The sequence below is a fragment of the Actinia tenebrosa genome, unplaced genomic scaffold, assembly GCF_029948245.1.
Source record: "Actinia tenebrosa isolate PJP-AT-01 unplaced genomic scaffold, QUT_ActTen_1.0 PGA_scaffold5__44_contigs__length_20552954, whole genome shotgun sequence".
Taxonomy (NCBI): domain Eukaryota; kingdom Metazoa; phylum Cnidaria; class Anthozoa; order Actiniaria; family Actiniidae; genus Actinia; species Actinia tenebrosa.
In genome coordinates, this window is record NW_028292582.1 from 4,353,847 (window position 1) to 4,372,799 (window position 18,953).

An 18,953-nucleotide genomic window follows, 5' to 3' on the forward strand; every position below is an offset into this window, starting at 1 on the left:
CGTCATTACCTGTGATATTCAACTCCATTTTTTTTGTTTTTTACTCCATATGAGAATGGGTATCGATGATAAGTCAACCTATCGGATATCTAACATTGTTGCTTAGCCGGTTACCAGCGGATCTCAACAATGACAAGCATTTGGGTTGGTCCCTAGACCAATATGATACAATATAATATCTATCATTTTGGAAAGTGTCTGTGACTTCGAACATAATCTGTGCGCGATTTCCCAACCAAAACTTCTCATTCAAACTAGGTTTTGATGCAAAAACACGTTATTGAAAGGATATACAGTTATAGGATTTCTATTTGCTTTGAGTACAAAAACAGCTATTTCGTCGAGTAGTTCCCCCTTATTATAACAGGGCTTTTAGCACCCTATATAAAGGACAGATATGATGACCGCAATAGTTTGAACGTCACGCAACCGTATTAAAAATGCGTTCAAAAATGACACAATTCACAGGCTAAACTGTAACTACCGAAATTAGTGTGGAAAAAACTCCTGCTTGAGACGATAGTAATTATCTTAATCGAATTTGGTCAGAAAATGAATTTAAGTTACTAAAAATATCTCTCTTGTGTTACGTGACCAGTGACGCGCACATTCCATGCATAACTAAAAAGCGGGCTTTGTTTTCCATATTTGGCAAGGCACGCAGGCTCATCAAAGATTTGGGCGTGAAGAACAGATCACTTAGCTGCTGGTTGTGCTTGACTTACAACTTCGAAGGAGACTTCTGCCGTTTCGTTTGCTTCGATCTCTAGGCTTATCATCATTAAACAAAATGGAAACCATTAAGAAGAAGATGGCCACTCTCCGGCAAACGCTGGAAGAAGCCGAATGCAGGGCCTCAGCAGCAGAAGACGAACTGAAGAGAGCCAACGATAGAGCAGACCAGGTACTGTCTTAGTTCACGCTCTAGACTTGAAACCTGCTGCTGTATTTGAACTCTAAATAACATCTAACTGCCATTTTATTGTATGCTGAATCTCAATGCAACATTTCTCAGTGCTTATGTTTAGCCGAATTCAAGATCGGAATCAATTTTGGTGAAAATTTCGCTTACTTTGGAATCTGGCGTGCGAGTTTTAGGGCGACTGGTTCTCTTTGTCAACACCTTTATACTCTCATTTAGATTCCTTTGGATCTGTTAGTCATTGAATTTTCAATTCTAGGCTGAAGAAGATGTCGCTTCCCAGACCAAGCAGCTTCAACAGCTTGAAGACGATTTGGATGCGGCTGAGTCAAAGCTCGCAGACACTCAACAACAACTAATAGAAGCTGAGAAGCAGGCAGATGAGAGTGAACGGTGAGTAAGGCTAAGGAAAAAAAGGATTGGCGAGTCATTCAAGATTACACAAACTACCAAATTACAGCTTACTGTATAAAGCTTTCTTGATGCCCGGAATTGTATTGTAATCTAAACTTGTCTAGCTCCCAAGCAAAACATTTCTACCCATGCATCTTAAAATTTGGCCTGTTTCATGTACTAGTGTGTTTTGTTTATGGTATCTTGTTCTCGTCTACAAATATGCAAAGTTATGTCTTCAAAATGCTCAAGATTCCGACTGTATAATCGGAAATAATTCAACTTTTTTAAAAACTTATAAACCTTATACAGTGTAGAATACTCGAGAAAGAATCAATTATTTTTAATTATGCTGTAAAATGATATTTATTTTAAAGTCTTCATACATAAGTATTAGGATTATGTTCTTATATATATCTCCACGTTATAGCTGTTCTTGCTGAAATTCCTCGACCGTTTTTCAAAATACATTAGTATATAGAATTTAAACGACTGTTTTAGGTTTAAGAAAGAGTTTTTATTCATTACTTTTGATGGTTTTGCAGAGGTTAATGTTGTTTTGCTAATTAGTCGCTCTCGGATTGTGAAACCTTAATTTATTTTCTCAGCTAGCTGTTGTTCTTTTACAGTGAAAATTACACAAAGGTTAATCTTGTTTTAGAAAAGCATGCATATATATACAATGAAGTCGAGAGCGTTGGGCATTTTCATTTTGTTTGTTGTTATGACCACCACTGCATTTTTATGTATTTCTTTGAGGGTTGATAATGACATTTAGCTTGCTACATTTGGACTTGAAAAAAACAGTTAGCAGAATTTAGATAAGAATTAAGATAATTTTCCAAAATAATATGCACAATACGTATAGATCAAATGATAGATTCCATGAAGTCTACTAATATAATAATTATTCCTACTGAAATGTAGTCTTTCATTCTTTTTTTTTTTTCCCCTAAAGGCTAGACTGCAACATCCAATTTAATTAATGTATTTCTCAATGATTATATATAAATGTAAATATGTTTATGTAAATATTTAGCAATTGAAAGATTTTCATGGTTTTTGTGATGCAGTATATAGTATTTAGGAAGCATGGAAAAATAGATGCAATGTAATTTGATATCCTAGTAATAGGTATTTAATTGGAACATTGCTAAAAAAATTCCAAAAATTTGCCTCATATTAAAGTGGATTTACTGTCTCTATGCTAGATGCATATTGGTGTACGTATTTGTTCATACAATTGAGTGTGGAATATATATTTTTTCTTTCCAGAGCAAGGAAAGTCTTGGAAAACAGAGGTCAAACTGATGAGGAGAGGGTAAGGTTTAACAATTTCAACCATTATTCTTGTGTTCTGTTTTAAGAATACATATATACTGTTTCTTTTGTATGCTTACCAACAGAACAATTATTTTATGCATTGTTACCTTATAAAGTGATATTTAAAGATTTCAAGCTCTCTAAAATAACCTAAGGGCAGTAAATTGTTTGTGCAGAGATAGATATCCCACTGGGTAGGTTTAGTTGTCAGGATCAGGTTAAGTTACTCTCATAACAATAAGATAACATAACAAATACCAATTATTAATGGTACTTGAGTAGACTTTGAAGGTTTACACAGCGTAAATTGACCCTATCCTTTAATTTGGAGTCGGTCAAATTTACAACTAGTGTCCTTTTTGTTAATAGTAGCTGAAGATCAAGGGGAATAGTACTCAAGGATATTTATTCAAATGTCAAAGCTGTTTTTCAAAGCATAGGCAAATTTGATTATTTTAACACTGGCATTTTGAGACAGCGTGTTAAAAAAATAAAATAAACAAAAACAAAGGAAAGTACCCATGAAAAAGGCTTTTAAATTTTATCAAAATCGACCACTGGGCTGACAGAAACTCAGGGCACAGCTAACTCACAGATGGAATTGGAATTTAGCATTTAAGATTTTTTCTCAAACCAAGGAAAAGAGCTATGAAACTCTACTCATGTGTAGTGCCTAGTCTGGGATTTGAACCCAAGAGAGGAGGTGAGGGGCGAATGAACTGTACCACTATACCTAGGATTGGCAATGGATTTTTCTCGCTTTTTAACATGTGTTTTTGACTCCTTTAGTTGGCATCTTTGGAAAGACAATACAATGATGCTTGTACAAGAGCTGATGAAGCAGAAAAGCAATACGAGGAGGTGGGTGTTCTTTGTACAAGCATTTGTAATATTCATAAAAAAATCAACTATTTCTAAACATAAAGGCATTTCAAATTTTAATGTGTGGTAAGTGCTTTCAGCGTCACTCATAAAGCACTTTCAAATGATGTCACAGCCACCATGTCATGATCAGGGCTTTGTTAATAAGCCATATAATAAGGGATTGCCCTAATCTGTTAAGAATGTTCAAATGCGACCGTTATTACTTTTTTTATAATTGTGTATTCATCATAGATTTCAGAAAGACTCCAAGAACTTGAGAACGAGCTTGAAGAGGCAGAGGCCAGAGCTGACACAGCAGAGGAGTAAGTGAGATTCAAAGTAACTAGAACTGTAGAAGCCACTATAGGCAGATAAGTTTGAGCTGCAAGTTTTGATGGTTGCACAGTAAGACACTTATGGTGACTCCTGCATTCACGATCGTTATGATCAGCACGTGTAGAATCATTGTCATCATGATGTAGGTTTTGGTGGATGCCAATCAAGGGGTATTACCATGACATTCCATATGCATGTTCCCTTGAAAATTTTATATTTTCTGACAGTACAATGGCGACACTTAACTTGATATACACCTAAACCCTTATTTTATCATGAAGGCAAATGTGTGATGGCAATCGTATGATTGACAATCTAAAAAATTTAAATGGCTCTGATGTTTTCCAGGCGTGTAAAACAACTAGAGGAAGAAGTTACCCTCGTTGGCAACAACCTTCGAAGCTTAGAGATCAGCGAGGGCAAGGCAACTGAACGTGAAGATACCTACGAAAACCAAATCAAAACTCTCGAAGCTCAGCTTGAAGAGGTAAGTTTTTGTTGCAAAGCTGTAAAAATGTGCTGTTTTTTTGCATTTTTACTACAAGTCCTAATAATTGGATCATTCATTTGTTCCTTAGGCTGAAGAACGAGCAGAAAAAGCCGAACAAAAGGTCAGGGACCTTGAAAGTCAAGTCGATGCTATGGAAGGTGAGTATTTAATGAGTTATGGAATGGATTGATCACAAGTGTAGAGGGGCCGATAATTTTGAGCATGGCTAGATGACAGATTAAATTGGGATTTAGAGTGTTTATGGGGGAAGGAAAACAGGAGGAAAATCCTTGAATCAAGGGAGAGACCTAACAAAGTGTACTCACATGTGATGTGGAATCTGCAAATTGAACACGAGACCCCAAAGGTGAGAGGGAAATGGATTACTGCTGGGCCACCCTTGATTCCTAACTTTTGTTTAAATATTTTTGCAGCTGAACTCGAGAATGCCAAGCTAGAGTACGAGAAGGTCAAGGAAGAGTTGGAGACAACTCTGAACGAATTAAACGAGATGTAATTTCAATAATTAGCAGAGCAATACTCAAGGATGGCCATCTAACTCTAGACTAATTTACTCCTAGAATAATTATTTGCCCCCAACTTCTGTCATTCTCTGATGATATTTCCAAAAGTTTTGCTCGAAATTTGTTTTCCTTGATGATCTGGAAGCAATGTCGCACAATACTGAGACGTTTTAAGTGACCTCGTTAGGTATATTTCTAAGTTAATTCAAATCTAGACACTAAGATTCTTTATGTATATCCATTCCATTGAATAATAAAGATTTTTGTTTTCAAATATTGATAAACATTGGTGTTTTTGTGAGTATTATTTTGATTATTGGTAGGTCAGTTGAAGAGCAGCATATGGAAGCAATGGTTGGAATACAGTAAAATACTCTAAAATAAATAAATAAATTAACTTTGTTTATAGAGGATAACACTTGACAGTAATTCAACTGATAAATTCGTGGTCCTCTTTTAACGTCTCTAGTTAATTAGGGACGGGACCGCCATTAACGTGATCATCCGAGCCACGTGAAGGTCTAACCATTTGCAGATGTAATGACAAAGCCAGCACCTTCTCAGTTATTTTAAGACCTCGAGTGTTGGTCCGGCCAAGGCTTGAACCACAACCTCTCGCACAACAGACCAACGCTCTTACCAACTGGGCTAACCGGGTGGTGGTTAAATGGCCAATGGGTGTAATTCACCACAAATCACGCTATAAAACCTGTGTTTATTTCAAAGTTTATTTCTAGGATTGAAGGTCTTAGACCAGTTTTTGTATGACTGAAAAGCTCAATGTGTTAAGCATGCCATGCAGTGACCACGGTGTTTTCTAAAATTTCAATTAGCTGATTGGTAGGTCAGTTCAGATCGGTGGATCTCCGGATCCCAAATTTAGTCTAGATTACCGAATCATTGATTCAGAGTTAAATTATAAAACAAATTTGGTAGATCCTGCAAAAGCAGAAAATTTATCTATTGTTTGGTCTGGATTTTGGTTTTTGCTTGTTATAAAGTTCACTTTGCAGACCTAAATCCTCTTCATGAGTGTGTTATGTTCGATTTTGTTGGCCAAGACAAAAACAAATTATTTGCAGAATCATATTTGAGCATTTTTTTCGGCAGCAGGTAAATTGGATCTACGGATTTGCATGTCACAATAATTTACGCATTTTATTAATGGATAATCAAACTATCTTACAAAACCTTACATTCATGTTAAATGTACTAGGCTATTATAGTAAACGTTTGCAGTGACAAACCTGAAGGCATGTACTATCAAATTGCAGTGGAGCAAGACGAAGACAAATAGTAGGCCAAAAGCATATATCTGCTAAATGCTATTACTATAATACTATTTACTATTATCATAGACTTGAATATAGAATTTTGTGCACTGTGATAGGTCAAGCAACCTGTGATTATGAGACAATATTCACTGCTCAAGTAGTGATTATAAGGTGTCCCAAAGATTGCCAGAGCTAAAACATTTTTCATCCGGAATTTCATCTTTTATCTGATATTCATAGACTGATTCCACAAGTCATAGTTTTCGCTCCTTTGACAGGACAGCGAAAACATCCAATTAAAGAATCAGTCTATGACATTCAAGTCTAAAATTATGCCAAAACAATTATTATTCACCTTAGGCTATGTGAATATGGGGAATATTTACCTTGCAGCTCCAAGACTCATAGCTTCCTAAATATTATGTACTTATTAACTGAGTGGCAGGGCCGTAGGGGAAAATATTTGGCTTGAGGTGATGCCGTATGGACCGAGTGCAGCGAGGTCTGTACAAATGGCCGAGAGCCAAATATTTTCCCATACTGCCCGACCTTACTCAGTCAATAAGCATTTTATCATATGACCCTAAATAAAAAAGATATTTTAAAAGTTGCAAATTATGTCAATACTCGTAGGTTTTGAGCAGGGCCGTAAGGATTCATACAGCCCTGCTCACGGCATTTTCCCGAAGGTTTTCCTAAGAGCGCGCGCCCGGATAGATATGGGTCATATGATAATCCCTCTTATTCACTTTGCCTTAGTTTATAATTGTTAAGTACTAACTATTTCATACTCCAAAAAATTTCAACCCCCTATTTTTTCAGATTCTTGTAGTTTTTTAGTGTCAAAAATTTAGCTTGGCTTCAGTTTCTTTTAATGCTTGCTGGCCAATGTGCACTAAGATATTGTATAACTTTTGGTCACTAAAGATGTTGGATTTGAAACTTAGATGCGCCCTGGCATTTTTTCAACTTCTTTACTCCATACTTTCTTGCTTTTCTCTAATAGCTGCCTGAAAATATGAAAATCGACTAGATTATTAACAGATCAAAGATATGGCGAGCCTAACCCTTTGGGCCTAATAAAATAGCCTAATATATTTTTTATTAGAGTGCATACCATATATCATAAAAAAACTTTTCTTAAGAAAATGAACAAATTTGCACGAATAGGTAAGTTCAGTAGACCTCAGTATACTGTAGACCTACAAAACTTTCCACTAATTTGTACAATTTTGTAGTTAACTTTTTCACTCTATAATATAGATATAGTTTAGATAGTGAATGTAGTGGCAGTGCATGTGGAGTAAACCTCATGGAAGAGCTCCTTATGGAGTGATGGTTTTAAAATATAAATATACATATAATGTATAACAGAGCATTCTCAACATTATTTACCTTAAATCTTTCTTCTAGCAATGAGACTTCACTGATCATATCTGTTATAGCATTAGTGAACGCCTCTTGTGGGCTGTAGTCAGGTGTTGTCTGTACTCTTAGTACAAACTTGTGCTCAAGTGGATGAGGAACTTTGTACCCCGCGAATATTACTTGTGGGTCTCTTAACAGTTGTCTGAAAAAGACGAGACACTTCATTTGAGCTTTATACTATCAGTAAAGAGTCATAATTGACAAGCATTAAATTTCATTTACTTACGCTCTCAATGCATTGCCTAACGTATGATCTTCCTTGTTCACGACAAAGTGTGCTGCATTAGGTACTTTAGTATCTTTAGTTATAGTAATTCTAAAAAGAACGAAAGAAACATACGATGGTGTTGCTCATGTCGACATGTTTAACCACGAACTTACACACATTTATTGGACTCTAATAACTATGAACTTACTTTTTATCGCCAGCTAGGAGTAGAAAAGGCTCAAATGGTTCCGGGGCATTCATAGTTTTCTAGTCTCAGTTATTATAAAGTCGAAATTTGGGACGAAAAAGAAGAGACAGTTTTAAAATTCAGAACACTTCGCCATGTTTATTGAATGCGCACATGCGCACTGATATGATAGTGAGGAACTAGGTTACCCACAATGCTTTTTAACCTTACACTTTTTTAGAAAAATTATCTTGGTTGATTTTTATGAATGAAATAGTTTTAAAAATGTATTAAGAAGCTAAAATTAATAGAAAAGCCTTCAAATTCACTGCAAATCCTATGGGACAGGAAATTAGTAGCCTTCAATTTCACTGCAAATAAATTAATAGATTGGGCTACCTGTGGTAACCAACTCTCACCTGGTACTTGTAAATTTAGAAAAAACAATTAATGCTGCTTTTAATAACTAATATCATTGGAAAAAAGGTAAGTCAGGAAATTCAATAAAAATACTCAAAGTCTTAAGAAAAAGATGCTTAAAATTACAAAAAAAAATAATATAAAAATTTAAATTGATTGGGCTATCTGTGGTGTTGGAGGGGAAGTTTCCTATCCCATGATGCAGTGCGGGTAATAGTTCTTCCCGCCAATTTTGAAGAAGCGAGGAGGACAGAACTAGACAATCAAGCAAGACAATCTAAATTTAAAGCCAAATTTCACCTCTTTTCCTGCATCGATTCTCATCATTTCACCGCTTAAAGCAAAATTAATGTTTTAAAGGGTGGTTGAGAACCTTAAAATCATGAGAGGGCCAGAGGAGGTGAAGAATGCTGAAGCTGATAGCTCGTCTTCTCGTGAAGGTTCGCTGTGTTTTGTGTTCTTCAAGCGGGGAACGGGTTTTCTTCCTTTCTATGTCAATACACCTATTAATTCTTCTTTTTTTACATCAAGGAGGAAGCGAAGGGAATGAAGGAAGGGATCCTTGCTCTAGCCCTCCCTGTAAAAGACTAAAACAAGGTATCCTATAAAGTACAAATTTGCAAACATATTTTTAGCGCGAACAATTGTATTCAATCGATCATTGCATTATCTCTCTTATAGTTCTGCGATATTTCTAAAATTTATGCCTCGATCGCTTTATATTCGATTCTAAATTAATTCCTTTTTAATTAGTCGTGTTTTGATGTTTTAGCTGTTTTGAATTTTGAATCCAACACGGCAACAAGCAATGGTATTCCTCCTCCCTCTTCGCCTTCACTTCCAAAACTCTCCAATGGAGTCCCAACAGAAGTCATTGTCATTGATGATGAAAATAGAGCTCCAAACTTCGGAGGTCTTGTGACTGCTGCACCATCCCCACCTGACAAAGGACAAGTTAAGCCACAATCTTCAGATGTGGAGTCTAGCACTACTAAGGATCAAAAGGAGGACGAAAAACAACTTAATATTTCTAATTTCACAGTACCCATTGATAAGCTCAATGATTCCCATGAATCTGATAATCAAGAAATTCCTTGCTCCCCCACACAAACAAGTCCTAATGTAAGTGATTTTTGATGCTTTTGATTTTTCAGTGACCAGGAAATTTTGGATGTTGTGAGGCCATGTCAACACTAATCTGGATGATTTTGAAAACGTTTTTTTTTTTTGCACTAAAAAAGGCATAAAAAGTTTTCCCTCCACACTAAAATGGTGGGATCGTTTCAGCTATTCTTACTGAAATGCTTTTTCGGTACAGGAAATGCTAATTACACCATCAAACATGAACAGATTCCTTCTCTAAATATCTAAAGCCCCACAGACAATTTTCTTTTAGTCTGCAATCCTCTCTAAACCTGTCGGCATTCTTTTGATAATTTTCTTTACACAAATCATCAAAGGATCTCGACACATGGAGTCGTAGAGGTTTGAAGGCATGACCGCAGTAAAAAGCCAGTTCAGTGACATCAGTAGTATACTCCCAGATTAACCTGAACAGTTGGGTGGTGCCTACCTAGGAAATGATGAGATATTTAATCATGGTTCGCACAGGCCTTGAAAAGTCCTTGAAAAGTCCTGGATTTTTTTTCTTAAATTACTGTGTGAACCATGTTTAATGCACCAATATGTTACAAGGGTTTTAACTCTTGACTGCTAGGTCTCTTTCTAATGTTTGTTAACTTATGAAAATTCTAAGGTAATCTTTTTTTTTAAGGATGCAAAGACGTCCCCAAAACCTACCAGTGCAGAGAAAAAGAAATGTAAGGAAGAAATACAGAAAATGAAAGAAGAAAAGGTAACGAAAGAAGAAAGGTTTGATATGATCTTATATTTGGGAATATTTTATTGATAATTATTTATGAATTTTTGCAGCAAAAACTTAAAGAGGAGAAGGAGAGGCAAAGACTGGAAGCAAAGGCTCAGAAGGAGAAGGAGAGACTAGAAGCAAAACAGAAGAAAGAGCAAGAACGATTAGAAAAACAAGCAGAAAAAGAGAAAAAGGAAAAAGAAAGATTAGAGAAGAAACAAAAAGAAGAAAAGGAAAAACAAGAAAAGAAAGAGAAAAAGGAAGAAGAACGAAGGAAGAAAGAGGAAGAAATAAAGTAAGTATTTCGGTTGTTTATTTTATGGATGAAATTTTAAAAGAATTTTTCTCAATTTATAGCATGTTATCAATTTTCTTTAGTGCAAAATTAGAAGAAAAAAGAAAAAAAGAAGAAGAAAAGAAGCAACAAGAAGAGGAATTGGTAATTCTAATATTAAAATTATAGCTTGCAATTTTACATCTCGAAGAAATTCCTAATTTTTTCTTCCAAATTTGACTGACTCCTGATAATATTTTCTTTCACTATCAGAAAAGGAAGAAAAAGCAAGCAAGTCTCTCATTCAAAAACTTTTTTACAAAAACTACATCTGCCCCACCCAAGGTAAGAAAAACAAATATATTTCTTAAAGAAGTGCATTTAGAAGTGCAAATAAATAAGCTGTTCTAAGTGGAATGCCTTATTCTTGCTTCTGCAGACACTACCCAAAGCAGTTTTAAAGTTTGAACCATTTGAAATCAAACCATACATGTCCCTGGCTCCTCTTCTCAGGACAAAACTAAGTAAAGAATCTGAGCAGAAACTTGATAGATTGATGCAAGAACAGGTATAGTACTTGGTCTAAGAATGCATCCTCACTGCTTCAACTTCATCTTGTTAGGACTGTACTTACATGTCCAGGGGTTAAAATAATTATCCACCCAGAATAGACCTTTCGCCAAAATGGGGGAAAAGAGCACCTTCACTTTAGCAACCCTACAAAGATTCATTATGTCAGGTGTTATATCAGCCGAGAAAACTTAAATTGAAAATTGACAAACTTACAGATGTTTGTATGTCTGGTATACCACCAGACATACAAACGTCTGTTAATTATTTGTCAATTTTCAACTTTTTTTCGGCCAATATAACACCTGACATAATGAATTTTTGTAGGGTTACTAAAGTGAAGGTGCTCTTTTCAGTGCTGGTATTGGTTTTTCACTCAGTTTAATTTTAAGTCAACCGAATTTGCAACAGCCATTTTGGCAAGGGGTCTATTTGAAATCATTGCTTTGCCAGTTGTGTTGACCATTTTGAGCCACAAACTACTAAGGTATGCTGAGCTAAAAGTAATTTGGTAGTCATCATGACCGGCAACTGATCAGCCATTATTTTAAGCCCTGCATGTCACTCTAGCATACTGCAGGACAGTATACAGGTCTCTTCAAAATCCAGTCATTAACACCTTGATGTTTAATCATGATACCCAATACAGTACACTGCACCTCACCCCACTCCACTGTAGCACTGTTGTAGTTTCGATTGCATTGCAGTTTTCATAGTACAGCAACAAAGATTGGGTTAAAATTTATTTTATTCATAGTTTGCTAGTTTAAAGAACTTTAATCAAGATTTACAATTACATTGCTGAGTAGGCAGCCAAATTAGCAAGAGTAGACAGCGGAATCTGCCGGTTGCCAGATTCTATTGACAACCCTGCACCATGCCACTAACATTTTATCTTGCCATATAAATTACAGTGTGTAGAGTGTCTTATGGTATCTCCAGCACTATAAGCTTCCTTTGCTCCATTTGTTACACATACTGTCAGATCGGCCAATTTATTTTATTTCCTGTGTTTTTAGGAGGAAGATACCTTATGCATGAAGGAACTTCAAAAACGAAAGCCTCTACCCCCCTACAGAAAAGAGCGAAGAAGAACAATAGCAGCTAAATCAAACAATCGAAAAGAGTCCACAGAAAAAGACGAAACGAAAGACCAAACTGATGCGATTGAAATATCGGACGAAGAGACTAGTGATTCTGAATCAGTTGTAGAAATTCAGCATGAAGAGAAGAAACGAATGAAGGTCATTTTCTTGAAATTTCACGAGAATAATAGACCTCCGTATTATGGAACACAACGCAAGAAAAGCAAGAAAATCTCTCCAAAGGATCCTTTGAAAAAAGATGAGGTACCAGTTAAAATAGCCTTAAATAAATAAATAAAACCGTTCTTGTTTTGAGGGCACTCGTTCCATGATAGGATTGGATTTATAAGTCAAATTTTTGTTGGAGGAAGAAAAACAAGAAAACCTGGAGATGAAGACTCCAAACGCAGGAGAGAACCAACAAACTAGTCTATACTCCAGTTATTGAACCTGGGTCACATTGCTGAAAATTGAGCACTCTCACCTCTACTGCACCTTTGCTTGCCTTTTGAAAACAGTGCATTTTTCGCCCACCAAATGAACAATTGATTTGAATTTCATTTCTGAGGTTGCTAATGCTAAAGCGGTTTCGCTAAAGCAATGATATAATGATTGTTTCAGGGATTGTTGAACTACGAGATTGACAGCGACGATGAATGGGAAGAAGAGGAGCCAGGAGAGAGTTTATCTGATGATAGTGATGTAAGTTGCCCTTCGTGAATTTGATATACTATACATGTAGTTGCCCAAAGCAAGGTTACCATTGGAATAATATGATACCCATGCAATGCAAGGTGGCCCACCTCAATTAAAAATTGTTACTGCTATTTTTATAAATGTGCGAACTCATTGGCTGCAAGCTGCATGCTGAAAAGTTGTTTTTAGCTTCAGTGAATTCACCGCTTTCAGCACTAGCTTGGATTGTGTTACGGTCACCAAAAAGTTCGGACATCGTTCTCGGATTTCCATATAAATTCACTGAGTTTAAAGAGAAACTTTAGGTAGATTTCTTTAGTTAGCTATCCTAACAGCAGTAATAAAAGCTTCAATCAAGCTAGGAAAATGAATTTTTACTTGTATTTAGAGAACTAACTAAACATTAACCAAGAAAATAGTTCATTTAGAGTCAGTAATGATGAAAAGGTAAATTATACACCGTGAAAAGATGAAAAAACTTACTGACGTTTCGGACGCTAGTCCTTCGTCGGAGTAAAAGAGAAAGAGGTGGTAGAAAGGAGTGTGTATATATGATAAAATAAGACAAAAGAAACCAATGAGAACAAGGTAGGCAAGGAAATAAAAACAAACAATCAAAAGACAAAAGAAAAGGTTAGTTGAAAGTAAAGTGTTCATTAATCCCGTTGGGACTAAGAGTGCCCAATAGGTGAATAAGCCGCATTTAAAGTCATTTAGAGTCAGTATATTTGTAAGGAAATTTGAGAACAATGTCCGAACTTTTTGGTGACCGTAACACAATCTAAAACAATCTATACCCCTTGACGGCTAGCGCCGAAAAGATGAATTGAAACTAATTATTTGGTACCTTTCATTTTTTGACTAGCATCATTGAGAGACCAAATTCCAATGGTTACATCGCAGCTACTGAGTTTGCATGCTTATGAAAATAGCAGCAAACTTTGACCACTTCCTACTAATCTGATATTTTTCTGGCAAGATACAAATTTGAGAAGTGCCAGTGACTTTAAAGGCAACCTTGATATTGTGCTTTGCATGTATGACTGTCAGAAGTGACGCAACAACATTATCATATATGCAAACTGAGTTGAACATTTGCACAATAGAGTGCGAGAGCAAGCGAGAGTAACAAGTTGATTTGTAAATCTTTAGTGGTGAAAAATATATATATATGTGTATATATATATATATATAATAAACTGTGACCTGCAGCGAATTACAGCCGGTCAGTGGGCATTCACAACATGACCATGTCATTGTCAATGCTTAGGGAGACGATGACGACGCTGAGGATGGTGAAGATGAAGATGAAGATGGATTCATGGTTCCACATGGCTATCTATCAGATGATGAAGGCATCGATACTGATGATGAAGAAAATCAGGTACCCAAATGATTTATTCTAGAAAAGATCCTCCCTACAGGGAGTGGTTGGGTTTTCAAGGGGTGGGGGGAGATTACCAGCAAAATAAAAGCAATATACCTCCCCCCCCCCCCCCCCCCCACAACTCTTGGTGGGGGACTGGGCCAGGTTGTTCAAAGCCTGATTAGTGCTAATCCTGGGTTAACTCTTAATAAGACCTATACAGTTAATCCTGGATTAGCTCTAATCCAGCTTTGAACAACCCGGCCCTGGTATTTCTGAAGGGGTGGGAGAGTCTGAAGAGAGTATATTGTGTACCACTAATCCTAGAAAATAATCATACTTCTCCCATATAGATGGGGATACTACTGTATGTACCAAGGGGTTGGGAAGTATTTCATAAGGAATTTCCTTCATGAGCCAACATCATTCCCTACCTAATTATTGCAATTAAGGATATTTTCTGGCACAAAACATTAGATGTGATATATAAGAAAGATAATTTTTACAAAGTGATTCATTCTAATAGTAAGAATAACTTTATTTTATGTTTTCCAAAGGTCGATTCAGCTTCAAAAGAACAACAACAGCTAGCAAAGGTTAAGGCATGGGAGGCTGAGCTGAAGAGAAAATGTAAAGCAAAAAAGCCTGTTTGTATTGGATGTGTATGGCCTGACGACAAGAATATCCATGAAATGCTTCAGCAGTTTGAGGCATGTGTTCTGATAGATGAACCAACTATTGCAATACGAACCACCTCGTCAGCAAGTGCAGATTCTTGTTCTCAATCCATGAGGGAGAATAGCACAGCTACCCCTGATAGTGTTAACAAAAGTGGAATGTATGTTCCAGAAGAAGGTAGGTTGGAGCACCTTTTGCCTACAGGTATTTCAAGAAAGACTTGGTGACAGTTTTGTTGCATCTTGCATATTGCATAGTGCATGTTGCATACTAAGCTCAAAATGTATCATTTTCATGTGTAAATAATGTCAGCACAAAAGAAAAATGATACCAGAAAAATGTGCATACAGGTTTAGGAAAATTTCATACCATTTTGACCTTTTGATTGTTCAAGCCATTAAGAGTGCCTTATGATATTAAGAACATTGATCATGTACCTTAATATTAAAGGACATTGTTTTTTATCTCTAGCAATGCCAGATTTAATCACCTTAATTCATCGAAGTACCGCGGGAGTGGCCAAGTTAATAAACTATTTCAAACAACACTGGTCTAAGAAATGTGAAAGTACCAAAATACACCCTTCACTAGCTGGTAAAGGCCACATATCAAAAAGACAACTAGAAGCTAAAATCAAGGCTATTGCAACTAAAGAAAGACGCAGCGATAAAACCAGATGGTACGTCAATAGTAACATCCTTAACGCCTATGGTATGACAAAACTAGCTGCAACAGATAATGAACAGGGGACACCAAATGTGATGTCTTGCAGCCCTCAGATGTCAAATACAGGAATTAAAATATCTACAAAGTCTGTATCACCAAGTGTAAACCAAGGTCTAAGTGCTGTACCTAGAGTGATGACCTCACCTCACCTACAGACAAGCAGCAGTACACAAGATAAGCTGCAGTCAATATCAACAACTACTGAGGCAGCAAGTTCTGCACAATTGTTACAGGCTCAGAATGACAAGCAGTCTTCAGTAACACCCATTGCTAAGCGAAGGGTGGTTCTTGAACCAGTATCTAAACCAGAAGTAGAAGCTGTCATTGCTAAGGAGAATCTACCCAAAAAAGAAGCTAGTTCTATAGGCCAGAGATTACAGGCTCAAGATGACAAGCAGTCTTCAGTAACACCTGTTGTAAAGCTAAGAGTGGTTTTGCAGCCTGTATCTAAACCAGAAGTAAGGGCTGTCATTGCTAAGGAGAATCATACTAATCAACAGGACATTCCTAATGGGCAGACTACACAAGTCCAGAATGACAAGTCAACGTCAATAAGGCCTGTTGCTAAACGAAGGGTTGTTCTTCAACCTATATCGAAACCAGATATTGGAGGTATCAGTTCTAAGGCAAATCAGTCCAATCCATCGCTATCTGGAGAAGAACAGAGCTCTGATGCTGTAGAGACCACTAATAGCTGTACAGTGCCATCTATGAATACAATAATCTCTAGCAAGAACACAGAGCAAGGAACAAATACCATTACTTCAGATGGGTTAACGAAAAGCAGTTTGTCCAGTACCATTACCATAACATCCAATTCACCTAGTACACCACCCCATGATATTGGTGGTCTCTCTTCTGCTGTGAAACGCACAGCTCCTTCTCCAGTAGGCACTGAACGGGTGGCTAAAGTACCGAGGAAAAGTGAAGAATCAGTTGAAATTCGTTGTGATGTAAACAAGCCTGTTCCTGTTCCTGCAGCAAGTGTGGGAGACACGACAAACAGAGCATCGGCGCAACTCCCATTAGATTCCTCACAGCATCCTAAAGAATCCCAAGAATCTTCTAGTAATTCCATCAGTGATGATGCAGCTAAGGTAGAGAATTCTTTACAATGTACACTGATGACAAATGTGTGCAAAACCGATGGAATACAGCCAATGGAAATAGAACAAATCATCAAAGCTTAAAAATATTGAGAACTAAGAGACTATGAAAATACAACATTTCTTAATCTCATCTAGCCAAAAATCTTTAAAATTAATATTTGTAAATAAGTGTTTTAAAGTGCTTTTGTTCAGGATGCTAGAAAACTCTCTCAAAATGCTTGTTTTCAATTGCAAATCAATAGTTTTGTTACGAATGTAGAATAAATTACCTGAAAAGTGAACATTTTAAAAAGTTTTTTTCATGTTTTACTTGAAAAAAAAATTCTGGGGAAAAAGCCGTGGAGGGAAATTTTAATGGATGTTTTACAGGTTTTATTATTTACAAGGTATTTGTGTCGAGGGAGATCAAAGAGTGAAAAAAAAAATTGAAGTTGTCTTTTTGAATAACCTGCATTAGATTTTGTTGTACTGTACATTTGGTGGATCTTGCCAAGAAAGAACTATCTTGCTGTAAAAAGAGTTTTCAACCAGTTTCAAACCATCTCCTTTTAAGCTTTGCACAACAAACCTGAAATCTTAACGTGCGGGAACACCAACTGGGATCTCTTGCAGAAACAACACTGCACAAAAAGAAAGGAATCAAACTCAAGTCCAACTGAACCAATCAGGAGCAAGCAACAAAGCCTAGATATCTGAGAAAAGACTTGGACCTTATCAACAGACATGAAAATAAGAGATTGTGATTGGCTGTGGTTTTTTGCTCTCCTGATTGGCTAAAAAAATTTTATCAAGTGGTCCTGGTTAGTGTATCTGCTTCTGTAATAATATTATGTTACTGGGACATATAATATTTTAAACCGTTGACACTTACTTTACATAGTTGCAGGCCAACAAGCATAGTATAGAACATTTCAGGGTGCAATACATCTAATAACGTAACTTTTTAAGGTATTTTTTTAAATTCAAATGCTTCAAATAAATTCAATTGACTACTTACGTATTATTCAAACTAACAGCAATATTTAATGCACGTGGTACTTTTTATGTGTAAATAAATGAGTAGTATTGCCTAACTGGTGTTTTATAGTTATTGTGACTAACCAAAGTCTACAGTTGATGTGTATTTACAAACTTGCAATATTGAAAAAACAAAAGTTGCATAGGCATCAAACATACAAAATAATGATAACAGTCTTTTCAAAATCTCTCTTAGGTCAACTAGCAGGTTTACTCTATTTTCTTAATACTACATCTATTAGTACTCCTACAATCCTTGAATCAGTAATTATTATTTCTCAATTGACACGGTAGTCTTTGTTATTCACAAGGCTTTATTTTTGTTATAACCCTCATAAATGTGAGGTCAATATATAGTTATTAGAGAGTTTTAGATTTACGCTCACAGCAACTGCAAACATCAGTTGACCAGTGAAAAAGTATTTTACATTACTGAAAAGGACTCGCAAAAGAATCCAAGTAGAAGAAAAATAAAGAATATTTGTGTGTAGTGAGAAAGTTTATAAAAAGTAAAGTAAAATACAGGAAAACGTGGTCACGTTTGGCATTTGTGGGAAGAAATAAAGTCAATCTAAAACTATTAACCCGGTTAATAAATATATATAGACTTTGCATTTATAATGAGCAACATTTGATAGAAAACCTCAATTGATGAATAAAATACTTAATTTCCACAAATGTTGGCAATAAGCCTATACACGGCCCTCGGGATGTATATGGCTTATGCCTCCGTTCTCGGTAATTAACTTTTACTTAGGTACGACAATCAACACAGGCTAAAAGATATATATATATATATATATATTAAATTAACAGCTTCTTCCTGTTAGTTAATAAATGAGAAAGTATTTCATACTATCAGCAATAGATCGGTTCCAGCTATGCTCAAGTGTCCACGCAAACAATGGGTAGTTTTCCCAGTGGAATACAGTGATTGTCCGAACAAACTATTTATTGATATTTTTCTTAATGTACCTTCAGAGTAATCACGGAAGATAAAAGGTTTTCGATTAGTCCATCACAAGTACTACACACTTGCTCCATGCACATCGAAATATGACAACCGATTTGAAGAGCTATTGTTCTACACTAACTTGCCCCTTGTTCAAATGAAACAAACGTGCATTTTTAGGTGTATGAAATAAAGGTAGTCAGTAACTAGTTAGTCTTGGTCACAATATTTCAATTTTGTGTAT

At 36.1% G+C, this 18,953-nt stretch overlaps 3 protein-coding genes across 4 annotated transcripts; 2 read left to right on the plus strand and 1 right to left on the minus strand.

Moving 5' to 3' along the window:
- Positions 1-675: 675 nt before the first annotated feature.
- Positions 676-5,136, plus strand: LOC116303629 (uncharacterized). The gene is made up of 8 exons (XM_031713201.2): positions 676-904; positions 1,182-1,315; positions 2,591-2,636; positions 3,428-3,499; positions 3,755-3,825; positions 4,187-4,325; positions 4,417-4,486; positions 4,763-5,136. Exons 1-8 carry the CDS (start codon positions 791-793, stop codon positions 4,843-4,845), a joined length of 729 nt encoding a protein of 242 aa, XP_031569061.1. The 5' UTR covers positions 676-790; the 3' UTR covers positions 4,846-5,136.
- Positions 5,137-5,562: 426 nt separating this feature from the next.
- LOC116303625 (DNA-directed RNA polymerase II subunit RPB11-a) lies at positions 5,563-8,119 on the minus strand. Its single transcript, XM_031713198.2, has 4 exons — positions 7,971-8,119; positions 7,781-7,870; positions 7,522-7,696; positions 5,563-7,136 (listed from the first exon to the last, which is right to left on the minus strand). The coding sequence occupies exons 1-4, from the start codon at positions 8,021-8,023 to the stop codon at positions 7,101-7,103; spliced, it is 354 nt and encodes a 117-aa protein (XP_031569058.1). The 5' UTR covers positions 8,024-8,119; the 3' UTR covers positions 5,563-7,100.
- Positions 8,120-8,605: 486 nt separating this feature from the next.
- On the plus strand, positions 8,606-17,021 carry LOC116303626 (uncharacterized). Of its 2 annotated transcripts, none has more exons than XM_031713199.2 (13): positions 8,606-8,809; positions 8,901-8,966; positions 9,142-9,491; positions 10,144-10,224; positions 10,302-10,531; positions 10,615-10,675; positions 10,784-10,855; positions 10,950-11,078; positions 12,100-12,429; positions 12,787-12,867; positions 14,132-14,245; positions 14,785-15,082; positions 15,377-17,021. In XM_031713199.2, the coding sequence occupies exons 1-13, from the start codon at positions 8,752-8,754 to the stop codon at positions 16,819-16,821; spliced, it is 3,315 nt and encodes a 1,104-aa protein (XP_031569059.2). In that variant the 5' UTR covers positions 8,606-8,751; the 3' UTR covers positions 16,822-17,021. The 2 variants fall into 2 exon arrangements, with proteins under 2 accessions (XP_031569059.2, XP_088893484.1); XM_089037358.1 differs by having other exon boundaries at positions 8,904-8,966.
- The last annotated feature ends 1,932 nt before the right edge of the window (positions 17,022-18,953 follow it).